Source organism: Bombina bombina, chromosome 2 (genome assembly GCF_027579735.1).
Source record: "Bombina bombina isolate aBomBom1 chromosome 2, aBomBom1.pri, whole genome shotgun sequence".
NCBI lineage: Eukaryota > Metazoa > Chordata > Amphibia > Anura > Bombinatoridae > Bombina > Bombina bombina.
The window spans coordinates 932,940,766-932,959,307 of NC_069500.1; the positions used below are offsets into that span (position 1 = coordinate 932,940,766).

General features: G+C 36.0%; 1 protein-coding gene across 7 annotated transcripts in view; it reads left to right on the forward strand.

Annotated features, from left to right (window-relative positions):
* Positions 1 to 7,935: 7,935 nt before the first annotated feature.
* The window catches only part of MAPK10 (mitogen-activated protein kinase 10), a 283,673-nt gene continuing 273,066 nt past the window's right edge, over positions 7,936 to 18,542 (forward strand). For 4 of the 7 annotated variants that reach the window (XM_053700777.1, XM_053700778.1, XM_053700779.1 and 1 more), the window contains exon 1: positions 7,936 to 8,087. In XM_053700777.1, coding sequence (XP_053556752.1) covers positions 7,966 to 8,087 — 122 coding nt within the window. In that variant the 5' untranslated portion in view covers positions 7,936 to 7,965. The remainder of the gene's footprint in view (positions 8,088 to 18,542) is intronic. The other 3 variants (XM_053700775.1, XM_053700776.1, XM_053700774.1) reach the window with 2 other exon arrangements.

An 18,542-nucleotide genomic window follows, 5' to 3' on the forward strand; every position in this document is an offset into this window, starting at 1 on the left:
ACTGCAAGGCTCTGTCCTTGGTCCCCTTCTCTTCTCAATCTACACGTCCTCACTAGGTTCCTTAATAAAGTCCCATGGGTTTCATTATCATTTGTATGCCGACGATACCCAAATCCACCTCTCTGCACCAGAACTATCTCCTTCCTTACTAACCCATGTCACTAACTGTCTCTCTCATATCTCATCTTGGATGTCCTCTCACTACCTCAAGCTAAATCTCTCCAAAACTGAGCTCCTTATTTCCCCCCTTCTTTCAAAATCTCCACCCCCATGTCTCTATAACTGTTGACAACTCCATCATTACCCCAACCTCACATGCCTGATATCTTGGGGTTTCTTTCACTCCTCACATTCAGTCCTTGGCTAAAGTCTGCCGCTTCCACCTTAAAAACATCGCTAAAATGAGACATTTCCTTACACAAGACACAACAAAGATTTTAATTCACTCTCTCATCCTTTCCCGCCTTGACTACTGCAACTCTATCCTCTCTGGTCTCCCTAGCTGCTGCCTAGCTCCCTTACAATCCATAATGAATGCCTTTGCCAGGCTGATCTTCCTTGCACGTCGCTCTTCATCTGCCAATCCCTTCACTAGATTCTTCTTGCCTCCAGGATTAAACACAAAATTCTCACTCTGACACACAAAGCCCTCAATTGCACTGCTCCCCCCTACATCTCAGACCTTGTCTCCAGATACTCTCCCTCCCATCCCCTTTGCTCCGATCAGGATCTCCTACTCTCCTCCTCTCTTGTTACCTCCTTACATTCCCGTCTACAAGATTTGTCAAGACTGGCATCCATCTTATGGAACTCTCTGCCTCACTCCACAAGAATCTCCCCTAGTTTTAAAAACTTTAAGTACTCCCTGAAGACTCTACTATTCAAGGACGCTTACAACCTGCACTAACCTTCCTATCTCCACTGCTATCCCCTAAAACCCCATAGCATGTAAGCCTATGAGCCCAGCTGTTTGTATTTCACCTTCATAAGAGTCAACTACAACAGTGCAACTCTCAGCAGGACCCTCTCTCCCCATTTAAACTCCCTGTAATCGTTTTTTTTATATACCACCCATGTTCATAGCGCTGCAGATACCTGATAATAATAATAATAATAATAATAATAATAATAATAATAACTAAAAACTGACAATGCATTTTAAAAGGTCTTCTGCAAGTAGGTCTGATTCATAATGTGTCTAAAACAATATGGGCCAGATTACAAGTGGCGTCCTATTTTTTCGCTTTTAAGTTGAAAGAAAAAAGCGCGAGAGCTAAATACCTTGCGCACTAACTTCAGGGCTATGGATATTGTGACCATGTTAACTTCTTCTCCCCATAGACCTCTATAGGGTGTGCTGTTTAGTTAAAAACAAAATTTTCTTTGGAGCCCTTTCCACTCAACCCTTTCCACTCAACTACCTAAAAACAGGAAAAATTATTTTTAATACATTTAAAGTCTGCAATCAACTAATCATTGTTTTCCCCCTGAGGTGTTCAGCTCCTTTGCACAAATGTCACGGCCGGGGGGGGAAACAACGATTAGTTGATTGCAGATGAGTCATCTGTCAATCAATTGCTAAACATGGCAACCAGAGGATCGGCTCTTATCCTTATATTGTTTCATGTTACATATCTCTGAAGATATGTATATACTAAACATTTCATGAATGAAAGTCTCATTAATTTTTTATAGAAAGAATAAAGCAGAAGAAGGTGCCACAATAGTGCACATCAGTGTGACTAGGTCTTCACACACGCAGTAAATAAATGTACTTACAAAATGAAAAGCACTTGATAAGTGCCACAAGAGCCTCCTGGACCTTTAGCAGTTGTCCAGATAGCTGTCCTCACGAAGAACAGCAAGTTTCCCACAGATTTGTACAGCCTGGACCCAGGTGATAACACGTCCTTGAGCCCCTTGCTCCACTTGAAAGCGTATGGGAATTCCTATACCCTTAGAACCAGCTGTGAAATTGTGAAGTGGATAAAGTACCGCTCCAGCGGATAATGTCCAGCGAGAAATGTCAAAAGTTATAAAAAGCCATGAAGTCAAATGACTAAAAGTGTTTTAGGATTTATTAAAAACATATAAAATACAGAATACACAACACGTTTCCCGGTCACACAGATCGCTTTATCAGGTGTATATTGTAACAATGAACATTCACGGCTTTTAATGGCTCCATTCGGCGTCTAATGCCGCTCAGAGTGCCTGCGTACAAATATACTTTTGGCCAATGAGGTACAAGGTATATACCGGCTTCTGCTTGATAGGACAAAAATGGGGGAGTGTCAAAAAGATCACAATTCTCCCAAATACATCGGAACTCCACAGTTATTTTAATAATAGATTAGCCGATGGCCGGGATGTAACACTCAAATATTTAGCACTAATACTAAACGCCAATCTGAAGCTAATATACAAATAGCTGTCAATGCCATATGTATATTGTGAATAGCGAGCATATAAATAAATATATACTGCCCGCAGTATAGTATCTAGTATAACCATATATAGCCAGCTAATATATTGTGATTAGCGAACATATACATAAATACTGCCCGCAGTATAGTAAATTATGGTGTATATAATCAAATGCACAAATACACAGAAATAATTTAGCAAGTCCGGATATTTACCAATAAGTAAATATACAAAATATGGATTAGCACTACTAAAATAAATTGCAGTACAAATCCTCAAATATGCAACAATAGATAACGAAGTAACATAGAATATTAAAGATTAACCTATCATAATAATGCACTGTTAATCAACCAGACATAAGTAAATCCCCCCACAGATATATATACAATATAGACCTACAAAAATAGGTTACAGCACACAATATATCCTAATATGCCACAGTAATAAGTAGCGATGTAACAAAGAGACCCAATATAAAGTTTTTTCCAAAATGAAACTGTCATAATATTCACTCCAAAATATGCACTTGATATAGAGAACAAAGATAAACCATTTATCAAAAGAAATTTACATTACATATAAAATAGGAAGAGAAAATTATTATTAATGAAGCCTTCAATTGAAAGCTGCCATATCAATATTTTCATTTAGAACAAATGGATTGATAGTTTTCATTTTCCAAATCCAAAAGGTTTCTCTTTGTCGAAGATGGATGAGTCTATTTCTACCCCATTTGGGAATTATATGTTCACTGGGAAAAGTACTAAAAATATCAGTCTGTCCCCCATGACAACATACCCCATGTCTGGGCACACTATGATTCATCAGGGAATTTTTAACATTTCTAGTGTGTTCCCCCATCTTTTTTTCAGGGGTCTAGAGGTCCTCCCTATATACTGCATTACACATTTACACTCCAATAAATATACTACAAAGGAGGAATCACAGGAAAAACGAGATGTAATTTCAAAATCCTCCTTTGTAGAGAATGATTTAAACTTAATCCTATCTCCTGTAGTATATGCACATAAACCACAATTAGGTCGATTGCATTTATAGAACCCTTTTTTACCTGACAACCAATTATTTACCTTAGGGAGTTGACTGGTTTTCAAATTTTTATATTTCCTCATCACAACGTTACTAGGGGCTAATTTATTTTTTAGCGAAGGTGCTCTTTTAAATGTACATATTGGGTACTCATCTATAAGGCTCTTTAAAATTGGATCATGTTTGAGTATATATCAGTGGTTTTGAAGTACATTTTTTATATTATCATGATTGGCGGAGTACTTTATTATAAACCTGAGATTATTTGTTTGACTCATGTCATATATAGGGTCATGTTTAGAGACTACATTATAGTTTACTGTTTTGGACTTAAAAAATTCCGACCTCTCCTTTTTTTCTAGCCTTAAGGTAGCCTTCTTCAACCAATTGCAAATGATAATCTTTCTCCAAAAATCTAGATCTTAGAATCTGGGCTTGTTCATCAAATGTGTCTAAGTTCGTACAATTTCTACGAATTCTACAAAATTGGTTGTAAGGAATATTCATTTTCCAAGCTTCTATCGTATGACTTGAGCTAATAAGCTCAACATTACATTTACTTTAATATTTAATAATATGTTTTACTGTGTATATACTATAAATATTTTACATTCCAGTGCTCTTCACATAGGGAAAAATGTTCTATGTATTTTCAAATATATTTTTATATAAATATATATATATATATATATATATATATATATATATATATATATACAACACACAGAGAAAACCCATCACTCACTTACAAGCTCTCAGCTAAGATTTAAAAGCAAAAATGGAAAGGTTAGTTACCGCATCTGGCCAAATGGGACAAGCCCAGGTACCTCGTCAAGGTCCTTTCCAATACCTGGGACCTTAAAACAGCCACACAATGCAAGCTTTCAAATCCAAACAAACTGGGAACAAGGGAAGGGTGCACAGGCATATGTAATCACCCTAGACATATACAAAACATGGAAGGGAACTGCACTCTCATACCGGACCGGGTACACATCCCATGACCCTGCAACATGCTCAGCCCTGGGTGCCACTGGCACTCACAGGAAGCTGTGCTGTCCCCAGAGCCACAGGCAGTTAACCACAGACAGGTCTGGGTGCAAGAACCATTTTTGTTTTTAAATCTTAGCTGAGAGCTTGTAAGTGAGTGCTGGGTTTTCTCTGTGTGTTGTATCAATTTGCTTTGTAATTTTCACTATGGTTCTTGCACCCAGACCTGTTTGAGGTTAACTGCCTGTGGCTCTGGGGACAGCACAGCTTCCTAGTGCCAGTGGCACCCAGGGCTGAGCATGTTGCAGGGTCATGGGATGTGTACCCGGTCCGGTATGAGAGTGCAGTTCCCTTCCGTGTTTTGTATATTTATATATATTTATATATATATACTATATATATATATATATATATATATATATATATATATATACACACACATTTTGGAGCCCTTTCCACTCAATAATCTAAAAACAAGAAAAAATATTTTTAGTACATTTTAATATTTATCTATTTTACTGTGTATATACTGTAAATATTTTACATTCCAGTATTCTTCACATAGGAAAAAAGTGTTCTATGTATTTTTAAATAGATATTTATATGTATACATATATGTCAGCGCGCCACTTGTTATCTGTCCCTAAATGAGTAATTTATAGAAAAAGTATACTCTTTTAAGCTATGTATAAAATATATTTCAAAATACTGTTAATTTGCATTAATGGGAATATGCATCAGTTTTTGAAGACCTTCCATTTGCTTTCTGTTTTTCTTAAAGGGACACTGTACCCAAAAATTTTCTTTTGTGATTCAGATTGAGCATGAAATTTTAAGCAACTTTCTAATTTACTCCTATTATCAAATTTTCTTCATTCTCTTAGTATCTTTATTTGAAATTCAAGAATGTAAGTTTAGATGCCGGCCCATTTTTGGTGAACAACCTGGGTTGTCCTTGCTGATTGGTGGATAAATTCATCCACCAATAAAAAAGTGCTGTCCAGAGTACTGAAATAAAAAAAAAGCTTAGATGCCTTCTTTTTAAAATAATGATAGCAAGAGAACGAAGACAAATTGATAATAGGAGTAAATTAGAAAGTTGCTTAAAATTGCATGCTCGTTCTGAATTACAAAAGAAAAAAATTGGGTTCAGTGTCCCTTTAATCCTGTATTAGACCTGAGCTTTCAAGTATTGGTTGTCTACTAACCAGTAGCTTAGCTACAGCATGTGTATTTTATAGAGAGGATCTGTCTTGTAAGTAAAATATGAAAGAATTTTAAGCTTGGGTATTCTAAATTGGGAATCAAAAGTCCAAATATTATTTAATAGGATTACTACCTCAGCCATGTTTTCCTGTGAGTTACAGACAGTATTTCTGTATAAAGTATATCAGCTACAGACAATATTTCTGTATAAAGTATATGAGTTTTACATTTCACCATATCAAAAGCATTATTCAAATATAATGCTCAGTTAAGAAAAACAGAAAGAGGAAAATTAAGAGGGAAATTATATAGATTCTGAGAGGAAAAAAACCTGCATATTATTAGAGAACATCAAATATGCTCAAGTAAGAACCACTGTTTGTGCTAAATAAAAACTTGTGTAATGACATCAACATTTTTGATGAGAACTGGATTCCAAATAATGCTAAATTTTAACAGCAACTCCACTTTTCTCTTTAATGCTCTCAGGTGCTGTAATTGCCATGCTGTAATGATGACATTACTATTCACCAACAACTGTAAATTAGTACAGGTGTCATATTTAAAGAATTTACACAAAGCAAGGAGACAAAATTGTTAAATAGTAATGCAAAGCAAAGCAAAAATATGTTTTAGGAGATTGTACATTTTCTGCTTTAGTTTCGACAACCATAATTTTGTGACCTTTATTAAAGGGACATGAAACCCAATTTCTTTCTTTTGTGATTCAGATAGAGAATACAATTTTTAAGTTTCCAGTTTATGTCTATTATCAAATTTGTGTCATTCTCATGTTTGTTGAAGAGATATCTAGATAGGTAGCATACGTGTCTGGAGCACTACATGACAGGCAATAATGCTGCCATCTAGTGCTCTTGCTAATGTATAACAGTGTTGCAAAACTGCTGTCATATAGAGCTGCAGACACGTGCACACTCCTGAACATACCTTTTGCTTTTCAACAAAGGATACCAAGAAAACAAAGACAATTTGATAAAATAAGTAAATTGGAAAGTTGATTAAAATTGCCTGTTCTATCTATATCATGTTATTATTTTTGGGGGTTTTATGTCCCCTTAAAGAAAGCCTGGCATATGAGTTTTACATTAATTAATGTTGGCATTTTTACACCTGAAATGCTTCCAGCAAACTTTGCTGCGTACAATTTTCCTGCTCCAGCATCTCCATCCCCAACATGCCCATGGAACCTTGTAATCAGTCAGTTGGTGGCTAGTAACACCACGGCATCTATAGGTTGCATGCCCTAAGTTTTGCCTGCCCATTTGGTCAAGGAACAAAACAGCATGATAAAAATGGTACCTATCTCTATAAAGTCATCATTTTTCATAACTATTTCCAGAGCTCTAATCCTTCCTGCATTTTGTCACCGTTTGGGAACTCTTCCTAACTATTCCTGCCACATCTCTGTATCACATATACATTTCTTGGTTTCTGAAAGTGAAACTAGGGATAATTTAACACTGCCCTGTAGGTAGTCAGGCCACAAATGCCATGCACTGCTTATTATCAATTGGCTCTGCCCATGCCCATTATAATTACTCCACCCTTTAAATTAATTAATTCAATTAATATTTGGAGATGTTTAATCCCCAGCTCAGTCTAGTCATTTTTGCCCCCAGAAAAAAACTAGTCCTGTGTCTATGACATCAGGCTTAGGAGTATTTCTGGTACATGAGGCCTTCCAACTACTCTGCTCTCCAAGTGTTTTATATACTGTATTAGTTTTATCAGAAAATAGTCATCTCTGGCTGTGTTGTGGGTGTGCATAACCTCATTATGATCCCTTCACCACTGGTTGTGAGAATTATATGTGCGGTATTAATTCCTACATTTGATATCATATCAACATCCTGTTTATTAAATTACAGGAGGACAAGGGTTCTAGCAATGGTACTACGTGTCTGCCTAGGTGTTATCTGTTGCCTGCAGGATTATGCAAGATCAGGGTTTGTCAATCATCTCAGATGATACAGTCATGTGACCACTCAAGAGTTCCAAAGCTCCAGTATAGCTTTGTAAATTATCTTTTATATATATATATATATATATATATATATACTGTGTATATATATATATATATATATATATATATATATATATATATATGTGTGTGTGTGTGTATTTTACATTTATTTTTATACATTAGAAATGGCAAAAAACAAAAGCTGAAATACATACTAAAGGTAATACATAATAACTGTATTTTCTCATTCATTACAGGGATTCAGTAATCAAGTGGATGTGTCATACATTGCCAAACATTACAACATGAGTAAAAGCAAAGTTGACAACCAGTTCTACAGTGTAGAAGTAGGAGATTCGACCTTCACAGTCCTCAAACGCTACCAGAATCTCAAGCCTATAGGCTCTGGGGCTCAGGGAATTGTTTGGTAAGTTATTGCATTTGTACGATTATTTTATATTGTGCACAGATTTGTTTATTCTAAGCAATATATTACATATAATAAAGCATGATTATTTGATTATATCCTTTACATAAAAAATAAGTACAAAGTACAAATATGTTAGGTCTTTTAGTTCTAGTTTCCCACCTCCAAGTTATAAAGTGTTATAATAAGAGTCAGCCATTTGTTTATCAGATAAACATTTGCGGCTAGATTACACGTTTTGTCGGTAAAAACTTGCATTGCTAATAAGCCTTTTTTTTTCCAGCGCTCACTTTAAACAACGCTGGTATTACAATTTTTCTGAATGGCTGCATTAGCCTCAGAAAAGTGAGCGTTGAGCAAATTTAGCGCCACTTCTCCCTGTAATACCAGCGTTGCTTACGGTAGCGGTAAGCTGGCAAAAGGTGCTCGTGCACGATTTCCCCATAGGAAACAACGGGGCTGAGACAGCTGAAAAAGAACCCAGAGTCTAAACACCCTTAACCTTACACTTATTAACCCCTAATCTGCCACCCCCGACATCCTCGCCACCTGCTTTATATTATTAACCCCTAATCTGCCGCTCCGGACACCGCCGCCACCTACATTATACCTATGAACCCCTAATCTGCTGCCCCTAACATCGCCGACACCTACATTATATTTATTAACCCCTAATCTGCCGTCCCCAACGTCGCCGCCACCTAACTACAATTATTAACCCCTAATCTGCCGTCCCCAATGTTGCTGCTACTATATTAAATGTATTAACCCCTAAACCTAAGTCTAACCCTAACCCTAACACCCCCCTAACTTCAATCTATTTTTAATAAATCTAAATAAAATTACTAGAATTAAATAAATTATTCCTATTTAAAACTAAATACTTACCTATATAATAAACCCTAATATAGCTACAATATAACCAATAGTTACATTGTAGCTATTTTAGGATTTATTTTTATTTTACAGGCAACTTTGTATTTATTTTAACTAGGTACAATAGTTATTAAATAGTTATTAACTATTTAATTACTACCTAGCTAAAATAAATACAAAAGTACCTGTAAAATAAACCCTAACCTAAGTTACAATTACACCTAACACTACTCTATAATTAAATTAATTACCTAAACTACCTACAATTAATTACAATTAAATTAAATAAACTAAATTACGAAAAAAAACAAACACTAAATTACAGAAAATGCAAGATCAATTCTATTGGCTGATCCAATCAGCCAATCGGGTTGAACTTCAATCCGATTGGCTGATTAAATCAACCAATCGGATTTTTCCTACCTTAATTCCGATTGGCTGATAGAATCCTATCAGCCAATCGGAATTCGAGGGACGCCATCTTGGATGACGTAATTTAAAGGAATATTCATTCGTTGTTAGTCCGTCGGCCGAGAAGGATGTTCCGCGCCGAAGGTCTTCAAGATGGAGCCGTTCCTCGTCGGATGGAAGAAGATAGAAGATGCCGCTTAGATGAAGATGTCTTCCGGTCCGGATGTCCTCTTCTGCCCGGATAGGATGAAGACTTCTGCCGGTCTGGATGTCCTCTTCTGCCCCATCGGATGACCAGTGGTGCCCAGCTGGGTGGAGATGGCTCAAGGTAGGGTGATCTTCAATGGGGTAGTGTTAGGTTTTTTTAAGGGGGGATCGTGTGGGTTTTAGAGTAGGGGTGTGTGGGTTGTAATGTTGGGGGGGTATTGTATTTTTTTTTTTTTACAGGTAAAAGAGCTGATTACTTTGGGGCAATGCCCCGCAAAAAGCCCTTTTAAGGGCTGGTAAAAGAGCTGGTTACTTTTGGGCAATGCCCCGCAAAAGGCCCTTTTAAGGGCTATTTGTAATTTAGTGTAGGGTAGGGAATTTTATTATTTTGGGGGGCTTTTTTATTTTATTAGGGGGATTAGATTAGGTGTAATTATTTTAAAATATTGTAATTCTTTTTTTTCTGTAATTTAGTGTTTAGTGTTTTTTTCGTAATTTAGTTTATTTAATTTAATTGTAATTAACTGTAGGTAGTTTAGGTAATTAATTGAATTATAGAGTAGTGTTAGGTGTAATTGTAACTTAGGTTAGGGTTTATTTTACAGGTATTTTTGTACTTATTTTAGCTAGGTAGTTATTAAATAGTTAATAACTATTTAATAACTATTGTGCCTAGTTAAAATAAATACAAAGTTGCCTGTAAAATAAAAATAAATCCTAAAATAGCTACAATGTAACTATTAGTTATATTGTAGCTATATTAGTTTTTTTTTATAGGTAGGTATTTAGTTTTAAATAGGAATAATTTATTTAATTCTAGTAATTTTATTTAGATTTATTAAAAATAGATTGAAGTTAGGGGGTGTTAGGGTTAGGGTTAGACTTAGGTTTAGGGGTTAATACATTTAATATAGTAGCGGCGACGTTGGGGGTGGCAGATTAGGGGTTAATAATTGTAGGTAGGTGGCAGCGATGTTAGGAACGGCAGATTAGGTGTTAATAACAAATTTTATAGTGTTTGCGAGGCGGGAGTGCGGCGGTTTAGGGGTTAATACATTTATTATAGTGGCGGCGATGTCCGGTCGGCAGATTAGGGGTTAATAATTGTAGTTAGGTGGTGGCGACATTGGGGGTGGCGGATTAGAGGTTAATAAATATAATGTAGGTGTCGGCGATGTTAGGGGCAGCAGATTAGGGGTTCATAGTTATAATGTAGGTGGCGACGATGTCCGGTCAGCAGATTAGGGGTTAATAATTTTTATTATAGTGTTTGCGATGTGGGGGGCCTCGGTTTAGGGGTTTATAGGTAGTTTATGGGTGTTAGTGTACTTTTTAGCACTTTAGTTAAGAGCTTTATGTTCCGACGTTAGCCCATAAAACTCTTAACTACTGACTTTTATATGCGGTAGGAGTCTTGGAGGTAGAGGCTGTACCGCTCACTTCTTCCAAGACTTGTAATACCAGCGTTAGCAAAATCCCATTAAAAAGATAGGATACGCAATTGACGTAAGGGGATTTGCCGTATGGAAAAGTCACAGAAGAAAAGTGAGCGGTACACCTGTACCTGCCAAACTTGTAATACCAGCGGGCGTTAAAAAGCAGCGTTAGGACCCCTTAACGTTGCTTTTTAAGGCTAATGCCAAACTCGTAATTTAGCCGTTGTATAGGTAAGGTATTGTGGTATTAACAAAAGTGAAAACAATGGGTCAGTTGCTTATTTTACACTTCCGGAAGGGCTTCCACTATATAATGCCAATAATGTCCTCATTCACAAAAACAAAAAAAAGAAAGAAAACCTATTAAACAAAAAAAAGATTAATAAACAGAAGGTTACATAATGCCTTATTATTCCTTTCACTGGATCCAATTTATATCTTTTAGTTGTCTTACAATTTGGAGTCATGTGACCTCTGCTGAAACCTTTAAAAAGAAGGTTAATCTAATTACATGTAAAGGGACATAAAAGTATAACAGGAAAATGCTCAAATTTGGTGCCACTTTCTCCCATGGAGGCTTGGGTTAATACTTTTAGCTAATTTTCTGCCAGACAGTTTACACATACACCTTCACCTTATATGTACTTATTTGCTCTTTTAAGGTGGGTTTTCAGTTGTATTATAGATTATTGCTAAGTAACTAAGCTGAATCAGTGCTAAATTGCCTTAAAGGGGCAGCCTACTCCAGAATTTATATTGTTTAAAAATATAGGTAATCCCTTTATTACCCATTCCACAGTTTTGCATAAGCAACATGGTTATATTATTACACTTTTTACCTCTATGATTATCTGATACCTAAGCCTCTGCAGACTTACTTGTTATCTCAGTTTTTTTTACAGACTTGCATTTTAGCCAATCAGTGTTGACTTATAGGTAAATCCACAAGAGTTAGCACAAATCTACATGGCACACATGAACTAGCACTGTCTAGCTGTAAAAACTGTCAAAATGCAGTGAGATAAGAGGCAGCTTTCAAGGGCTTAGAAATTAGCATATGAGCCTAGCTAGGTTTAGCTTTCAACAAAGAATACCAAGAGAGCAAAGCAAATTTGATGATCAAAGTAAATTGGAAAGTTGTTTAAAATTGCATGTGAAAGTTTAATTTTGACTAGACTGTCCCTTTAAGTGAAGAGAAGAGGGCAGACTACCCCAGCCTCTTAACGTAACTGCACGCGTGCAAACAGAGTTCATGCTATTTATGTATATTAGTTTGTGATTTTTTTTTTTACTTAGGGTTCTTTTTTTCTGGGGGACAGGAAAATCACTGAAAAGAAAAATACATAAATATAAAACTACAACCTGTGGCAAAATATAAGCCAATATAATATTTTATTTCAGTTTCCTGTCATGCCTATCAGTGTTCAGGCATTGCCAACAAGGATTTAAATAAATGCCTGAGCTTGCTATTTGCTCCCACCCCTGGGGTGCTGGGTTATATTATAAGGACCTTTGTAAAATGATAGGATTTATCTTTAGTAGCATGCTGCTTCTATTATGGCAGTTTTACTCTGGACAGCTATTTTTATTTAAAAGAAATCCAATTATCTGCTGTTGAACAGTAAAGCGCATTTTAGATGTTATTAACTGGTATGGGTTTTCTTTTGTGAAAAAGGAGATATTTTAACTAAAATATCTTCTGTTTATCTCCAAAGAAAATTGTATTTGTCACAAATACAGCCATAACTATTATGGTGTTGCATAAGCAACATTGCAAATCATTTCCAGGGACTTAGACACCTCAAAGCTACTTTATGTTAAAGCCAATAAAGACCTGGAACTTTAAACAGCATCTCAAGTTTGAAAAGAAACATTTTTAAAATTGACCCTCGAATAAACATAGCCAAGAAGCAATATTTCCGCCCCCATTTGTGTTTCTGTTAACTGAGTCATTTGTGACTAAAGGTATTTAAAGTTGCACTACTGCTTTGTAGGGTTTTTAAGTTCTACAAAGTGGTTAAAAACACATTTAAAGCCATCACATGACCAGCAATATACTATTGGGGGCCGATTTATTTATCATACGTCTGTCCGACATGATCCGCTCAGCAGATCATGTCTGACAGACATCGCTAAATGCCGACAGCATACGCTGTCAGCATTTAGCATTGCACAAGCAGTGCTGGTGAACTGCCTGTGCAATGCCGCCCCCTGCAGATTCGTGTCCAATCCGCTGCTAGCAGGGGGTGTCAATCAACCCGATCGTATCTGATCGGGTAGATTGCTGTCCGCCACTCAGAGGCTGCGGACCAGTTAAGGAGCAGCGCTCTCAAGACCGCTGCTTCTTAACTGCTGTTTCCGGCGAGCCTGAAGACTTGCGCGAAAACAGATGTATTAGGCACCATACAGGGCTTAATAATTCAGCCCCTTGGTCTGGACTTGAACATGGCCAATAAGGGGCAGCATGTATGCATTCCAGCCAATCAGCAGCTATGCTTAGCTCAGCAAGGGAAGTCTATTTCTGCTCTGGAGGTACCTTTAACTATGTGTTTGCACCTGTATTAGATACATTTATTATTGCAATATTGCTTTCTGGTGCATTGTTTAAAGGAGTTACAAACATATTTGTGTGCATTCCTGCCAATCACCAGTAATATTGCTGATCTGAAGCTTACTTTAACTATGTGCTTACTTCTTGATTAGAGTATTTCTTCACAAATGATCCTTTTGTGAATGCAGTTTTTGCATTCATAAATACATGTAATCTTACATGTTTCCCTCAACAAGTAAACCATAGTAATATTTTTCAAGACAAAAAATTACATTAAACAGCCATGTTAACCGTTTGCTAAATCTCTTGAAAGTGGTCAGCATATCTGTAAAAAGCTGACTAGAAAATATCACAAAAAGTTTACCTGGCAATTTCTTTAGCTCATCAAAGTAAACACTTTTCTTTTTAAAGAAACAGTGTAATCTAAAATTGTATTCCCCTTAATATGTTTACATATACCAGCTGCAGAGTATAAAATATGTGGGAAATTGCTTCTTTAAGTTTATTTTTGTATATAAAAAAGCTGATTTTCTTATTTGAAACCAGAACCCATTAAATTGGTTGAGTTTGCAGAGAAATGTGATGCCCTTATTTTTATTACTTTCTGTACACATACATGCTTCTTTGTATTCTGTTGTAAACCAAAGCCCAATAATGAGAGAGAAAATGAACATTGTATTACTCTTCTCTCCTACCTTTGGTAGTACTGGGAGTCTAATTTATTCTGCAAACAATTTAATACACTCCAGCAAGTAAAATGGATCGTTGGGCACAATTTAAAGAGGGGAACATTTTTCGATAAACTGTCCCTTTAACTACTTTTTTACTGTTATCTGCATGGTAGAAGAAAAAAACAACAGCCAATCAGTATGGTTATTGCTGAGTTTACACTTTGCTTTACTGTAATCTCATGGGATTTCCCCATAGTGAACTTCCTTAAAGGGACATTAAACCCCATAATTTTCTTTCATGACTCAGGTAGAGAATACAATTTTAAACAACACTTCCATTTACTTCTATTATCTAATTTGCTTGATTCTTTAGATATCCTTTGTTTAAGAAATAGCAATGCACATGGGTGAGCCAATCACACGAGGCAGCTAGGTGCAGCCACCAATCAGCAGCTTCTGAGCCTATCTAGATATGCTTTTCAGCAAAGGATATCAAGAGCATGAAGCAAATTAGATAATAGAAGTAAATTGGAAAGTTGTTTAATATTACATATTCTTTCTAAATCATGAAAGAAAAAATTTGGGTTTAATGTCCCTTTAAATTAACTTGGAAGTGTTGAGGTAAATATACCTGCATCATTTCTAAGTGATTCATCATTTGGGTAACACATCCCTTTTATTCCAAAGTTCCCCTACAAATGTTATTAAAAAGCATGGACCTTTCCCCACCAAAAATATATTATAATTTTACATAATTAAAATTTGGGAAGTGGGAGAGTTTAGCTTTAATCTCTAGAGCAACCTTTCTAGACATGTTTTCCATTATATAACTGTAAATCTATACCAGAATCCTTCCGGCCAAGCTGCAGCATCGTTTTCTTTTTGTTTTTATTTTACATGCACAATGATCAATAAAGATTGAAATGGAGGATTAAAAAAAAAAAGAAGAAAAAAGTCAGTACCTCACAAATTTCCCCAACAACCTCTGCACCCTTCATATATACTTTATCTCTATGGTTAACATTTGGCACTCTCCAGACTTTATAATCTAGACTGAATAATGGTGATGATACTAGGTATCAGCAAGCTTTTTATGGGGGTGTACCGTAGAACCCCCAGAAATCACACAGAGGAGCATGGGACACCATTTTGAAAGGATGGGAGCCCCCTTTTGCCCAAGGAAAGGCTTGTACCATTGTCATTAGTTGTTAAGCATAAAAATGGAAATAAAATGTTATCATAGATTTACAGTTTTGAGATGTATGTTTACAGTTCCTATGTCAGCCTGATTTACTAAAAGATAGAGCACACCAAATTACTTTCTTGAACAAACATTAAACACTTAATACATTTTATAAGTATACTAATGATTGTTATCCTACACCTCCCTCTACTCATTGGTGCCACCATGTTGAAATCTAGCTTTACTGCATTCCAGTGCTTGTATATGTGCAGCAACTCTCCTTTATACCTGCAGTGAAATCAAGGTTCCAAAATGTTAGGACCCATAATTAGGAGGAGGTGCATGAAATGCATTACGTTTTTAAAGGGATATGAAACATTGCTCCTTTATAAGAAAAAAATGTAAAGTCAAAGTAAATATAAAAAGAAACAGATTGTCTTAAAACAGCAAACAACTTACTTGTTTTCTTGCTAAATAATCACGTACATAGCCAATGCCTTTAGCAAGATAAGAAAGCAGACATTTCAGAACTTAGGTTCCATTGTCAGATGGTTTTTGCAGGAAAAGTGAACTCTAATGAACATGGGTAATAAACTGGTTACAGCTAGATTAGATGTCTCCTAGCAAAACTACAAAGGAAACAGACTTTTATATCCTTTTAATGCCCCTTTAATTATTTAATCTAGGGCACTGCAGTCATTTAGGGGCATATTTATCAAGCTCCTGAAAGCTCGCTGGAAACAGAATTTATGAAGCAGCGGTCTAAAGAGCACTGCTCCATAACTTGTCCGCCTGCTCTGAGGCCGCGGACAGAAATCAACCCGATCGAATACGATCGGGTTGATTTACATCACCTGCTAGCGGCTGATTGGCTGCGAAATCTGCAGGGGGCGGAATTGCACCAGTAGTTCAAAAGAGCTGCTGGTGCAATAATAAATGCCAACAGCGAATGCTGTCAGCATTTATCGATGTGCGACGGACATGATACGCTACATTGTATCATGTCCGCTCGCACATTGATAAATGTGCCCCTTTGAGTGAAAACTCACTATTTTGCATCAGTTTCAGAATTCCGTAAGTCATATTTATCTGCAGAAAAAAAAATCTTTATTTTTTTAAGGATTAAAATGTAAATCACTCAAATTCAATAAAATATAAAAATCTTTAACATGTATTTCTATTAGGCAATGTTAAATTTATTTTAATAATATGGAAATTAGCAATCTTGTCACACAAGCAGAGGAAATACATTGACCTGAAAGAAATTGATTGTATAATAATTTGCCAGCATGCCAAGAGGGCACTCCAACATAAAATTAATGTAGGATTATGGCTCCAATTTATTTTCCAGAAGGTGCCATTTCAATAGATCACTATTCTTCAAAGTATTTTTTCACAGCATGAGGCAAAGATTAAGAGACTTCCCCAAGGCTGTTCAGTTCCACAGTCCATAGCTACCCTTATTCATGATATGATATATTAATAAGTCCTTTAATTTGCCCCCAGAAATACAAGAATATAAATTGTTCTAGTAACCTTAGTCTGCTATCAGAATACTCTGGAGGTTCAGAAAATGTTATTGTCTGCAAAACATGTCTTTCAAGAATATAAACATGTTCTTGCTATCTGCTTTTTTTAGTATAATTTATTTAATAAATGCAAATAATTAAAATAAATAACTTGTTAGATACATTCTGTACAGCAATGGATTTGCATATTTAGCCCCAGTAACTTCCCTAGAGGGCCCTAACACATTATCACCTATTTCTGTCCGGTAAGATCACAGCTCATAGTAAAGATCTATCTGCATTATGCATGAGAGTCGGTCACACTAATTAAACGTGTTTGTGGTACACATGATTTGAAATATGGAGGGAATAAAACTGTTGAAAGGGACTGCTCTGATTGGCATTGGCCCACAGGCAGCTGCTTACTTTCAGTCTAGTCGGATCAGTCTAGTTCTATTTTCAGTGGTCAACACATTAATATTGTTTGCTGATAATATTTATGAAAGCATTATTCTACTATGAGATTACACCCATATATTTATGTAAGACTTTTTATGACAATAATCAGTGCAAAATATCCAAGTTATTTACCGAAAAAGACCTATTCTTCGCCATTATAATCTTGCAAATTGTGAAATGAATAAAGGAAAAAATAATTGTGCCAATTTAGTGAATATTTACTAATGACATGTATATAAGCATCTGTATGAAGTAAGGAAATGGAGTCCAAATGTCTGCTAATGGTCAATAAGCTTTACGTCAACACCTTATAACATGGGAACTTCAAAAAAGCATGACAAATAGCGTGAAACCCATATATGATGAATTAGCCGATGTACCTAGGAACTACTTTTGTATTAAAGAGCATTAATCTCATCTATTAGTATAACTTCTGTACAGGGGTGGTAGTACCATTGGTGTGGCAGGTGCGGTGGCACCAGGACCCACATGCTGGGGGGCCCATAACAGCCAGTCTATACACAGGCAAATGCAGATGTGTAGAATCCTAATGCTTGGGAGCCATTTTTCGTGCCGGTTGCAGGTCCATCTATCTATCCTCAAAAACATTACATAAAGTAGCTTGTATATTATTACTATTGCCTTTGGGGGGCCCTAAAAGAAAGTTGCACCAGGACCCTCTGTTGAGTTGGTCTGCTATTGCTTCTGTAGGATTATTAGCCCATATAAAAAATGTCCAATATTCAATAAAATATGTTCTTTAAGCTACTATTGCGCTGAAAAAACAACACCTCTGTAACTTTATTTGTCCCTTATTGTTCGCAAAGTAATTTAGAGAAACTAAGGGTCAGATTACAACTGGCATGCTAATTTTTTCCTGTCCTGCTATTGCGCTAACTGTGCTCAAAGTAAAAATTATTTCAGCCGCAATAGCATATTACAAGTTAAAAGTAAAAAGTTACTTTCACTTACCTGACACTGTGCTAGACCAATTTGTTCTAAACCTGAAGATTTAGGAGTACTTTAAATTCCATTGCTCTTACTATAGAAGAAAATGTGTTTTTTTAATTTTTTTAAATAGATATTTCTATGCATCAATAATTATTTTTTGTAAAATATATATTTATACCTATATATCTTTATTAATATATAG